The 3305-nt window shown below is 34.0% G+C and overlaps 1 protein-coding gene across 4 annotated transcripts in view; it reads left to right on the top strand.

Annotated features, from left to right (window-relative positions):
• The window catches only part of LOC106870637 (uncharacterized), a 12862-nt gene that overhangs the window by 4920 nt on the left and 4637 nt on the right, over positions 1-3305 (top strand). For all 4 annotated transcript variants that reach the window (XM_014916778.2, XM_014916777.2, XM_052975747.1 and 1 more), the window contains one exon: positions 908-1116. In XM_014916778.2, coding sequence (XP_014772264.1) covers positions 951-1116 — 166 coding nt within the window. In that variant the 5' untranslated portion in view covers positions 908-950. The remainder of the gene's footprint in view (positions 1-907; positions 1117-3305) is intronic.

Here is a 3305-nt window from a genome sequence, read left to right on the forward strand (position 1 = left end):
GTGTTCTATACACGGGAATTCATATGATTATGAAAAAAAAAATTTTTTTTAATTCTTACGCCCCCCCTCCCCCCAATAAATCCTAAAAGTTGTACTTTCTTTTGAATTTTTTCTTACTCAGAGTTTAGAATATGTACAGTCTGAATTTTTTAAATTGAAATCCTACTGGATTGCCTAAGAATTTTTACGTAAATTGTTGAATACTTTCACTTTCCATATACTTTCTCCAAAAGATCACCATACACACACACATAGATAGATAGGTTTGCGTGCGTGTATGTATAATATATATATATATATATATATATATATATACATGGCTTTCTTATAGAAGTGATCTTCCCACTCCAAATTTTTTCCATCATAATTTTCAAAAACATGGTTACTTTTTAACAGGGAAAGGAGTTTCTGAAACTTCATCTGACCCAACTTTTTTTCCTCATAACTTTCAGGAAAATGGATATCTGTTAATGGAAATTCAGTTTACCTACACAACTGTACCCACCCTTGACTTTGTTTCCTCATAACTTCCAGAAAAAGTTTACACAACAAATTCAAATCTAACAGTAATCTACACCATCTGAAGGGTATATGTAGAAAATTTCATTAAAAGAAATTCATTTTTCTGGAGGTTATGAGGAAACCAAGTCAGTGGGGGTACAGTTGTGGAGGCATGCCAAACTCAGAAACTTTGGGTATTCTTATCGGTTGGCCACAAAGATCACCACTTGAGCTTGCACCGTTTCAAACTAGGTTTTCTTCCTCTTATGCTTAGTGTCTTGCTGTATTCCTTTTGAATATTTAAACAAGTTTGTAGTGTTTATCCAATCATGAAACATGTTCACTATAGAAATGTACAATATATTCATTCAATTGCTTAATTACACTTAATATCATTTGTTTTCAGTTTGTATTTCCTCGATTGAAAATTCAACAACACTCCTCCAAAGATGGGTTTGTGTGAGAAACTCTTCACCATACCATTGCGTATTGTGTGTGTCATTTTGCTGATTATTCAAATGGGATTTCTAGACGTTTATTTGTCTACATACATCAACAAACTATGGTTGATATGGATTATCGCTGACGTTGTTACAGTGGTGTTATTTATTACAGGTTTGTATTCTTCTTGTGGCTTTAAATAAACTATATTTCTTTTCATTGAAATTGCTGCGTATCTTTTTAATCCTGCTTCATATAAAAAATGTGTATTGAAGAATAATTCATGAGCGTTTTTTTTCTCAAATTTAAAAATGCATGCAGAAATACAACGCATTGGCAAAATGTTTTATGTTATTTGAAAGAATGTTTTGCTCTGCAAGAAAGCATATTTTGAATTTTGCTTTTTTTTTTTTTCAGATCGTTAAAATAGAATGTCAAGTGGACAAAACTGAGCATTTTTGACATCATTTTCTTTTCACATTTAATCAAGGTGTTAAGTCTGCCAAAGTTGGTCATGAGATTTGTGCTGTGTATGGAGAAGGAGCAATACCTCAAAGTACTGCCTGCTGTTGGTTTTCGTGCTTCAAAGATGGGAATTTTGACCTCAAGGATGGATCACACACTGGTCAGCCAATTGAGTTCAATGAAGAGCCATTGAATCAACTTCTTCACAAAAATCCACATCAAATGATCAGAGAATTGGTGGAGTAGATAGATTGTGATCAAAAAACTATGGTGAACCACCTTCACTCTATGGGCAACGTTCATTGAACTCAATTGATTGACTGGTGTGTGATCTGGCCTTGAGGCCAAAATTCTCATTTTTGAAGCATGGAAACCAATGGCACAGACAGTACTATGAGGCATTGCTCTTTCTCCATACACAGCACATAAGGCGGTGAGCTGGCAGAAACGTTAGCACGCCGGGCGAAATACCTAACCGTATCTCGTCTGCCGCTACGTTCTGAGTTCGAATTCCACCGAGGTCAACTTTGCCTTTCATCCTTTCGGGGTTGATTAAATAAGTACCAGTTATGCACTGGGGTCGATATAATCGACTTAATCCGTTTGTCTGTCCTTGTTTGTCCCCTCTGTGTGTAGCCCCTTGTGGGTAGTAAAGAAATAACACAGCACAAATCTCATGAGCAGTTTCAGTAATCTTTAACACCTTGATTAAATGCAAAAAGCAAATGGTGTCAAAAACGCTCAGTTTTGTCTGCTTGACATTCCATTTTAATAATCTGAAAATATACAAAAATCAATAAAATTTTAAAAAATCAAAGCACACTGTCTTGTAGAGCAAAAAATTCTCTTTCAAATAACATAAAACATTTTGGAGTAAATATTGTTTATCAACATAACATGGCAGTCCTAGTTTAGGATGAATCCTGCTGTAAACCAGGACTGCCATGTTATGTTGGCAAATAATCTTTACTCCAAAGTACTGTTGCTGAATATCTCTCGTTGTGAGACTTAAACATAGTAATTTTCTAATAAAACATTTTGTCAATGCATTTTATTTCTGTGGGCATTTTTAAATTTGAAAAAAAAATGCTCTTCAATTATTCCTAATATTGGGTTGGTGCATAATTATTACAGCTTTTTTCCAAGAAATTTTATTCAACAAAAACAATAACAATATTTAACAAAACATCTTTAAATGATGGTCTGACCGTCTGCCAAGCAAATGGGAAGCAGTTATTGAAGAAGATGGTGAATATGTCCCAGAATAATCATTGAAAGATGTTTTTGTTATATGTTGTTATTGTTTTTGTTGAATAAAACTTGTTGAAAAAAAGCCTCAATAATTATGCATCAACCCAATATATATATGGATCCATGTGTGATGATACATAGCTTAGTGGGTAGGGTATTTGACTTATGATCATGTGATCATAAGTTAATACCTGGCAGAGCATTGTATCCTTAAGCAAGACACTTATTTCATGTTACTCCAGTCCACTCAGCTGGCAAAAATGAGTAGCACCTGTATTTCAAAGGGTCAGCCTTGTCACATTCTGTGTGCCATGCTGAATCTTCCTAAGAACTATATTAAGGGTACACATGTCTTTAGAGCGCTCGGCCATTTGCACTTTAACCCTTTCGATATCAACCTGGCTGAATGAAACTAGCTCTGGTTCTGAGTACAAATATCTTGTTTTCGTAAGTTCTAAATTAAAATCTTCCACCAAACTTTGGTCACAATTTATGTTCCTAACACTAGCTTAATGATAACTAAGTTATTTTACTAAATTCTTTGTTATATTTAAAATTGATTGAAAGAAACACAGAGCATCTCAACAGAAATATGGAAACTGAAAGAAGCCCATTGTATATGTGTGTGTATATATATATATATATAT

This window comes from Octopus bimaculoides, chromosome 1 (assembly GCF_001194135.2).
Source record: "Octopus bimaculoides isolate UCB-OBI-ISO-001 chromosome 1, ASM119413v2, whole genome shotgun sequence".
Lineage (NCBI taxonomy): Eukaryota > Metazoa > Mollusca > Cephalopoda > Octopoda > Octopodidae > Octopus > Octopus bimaculoides.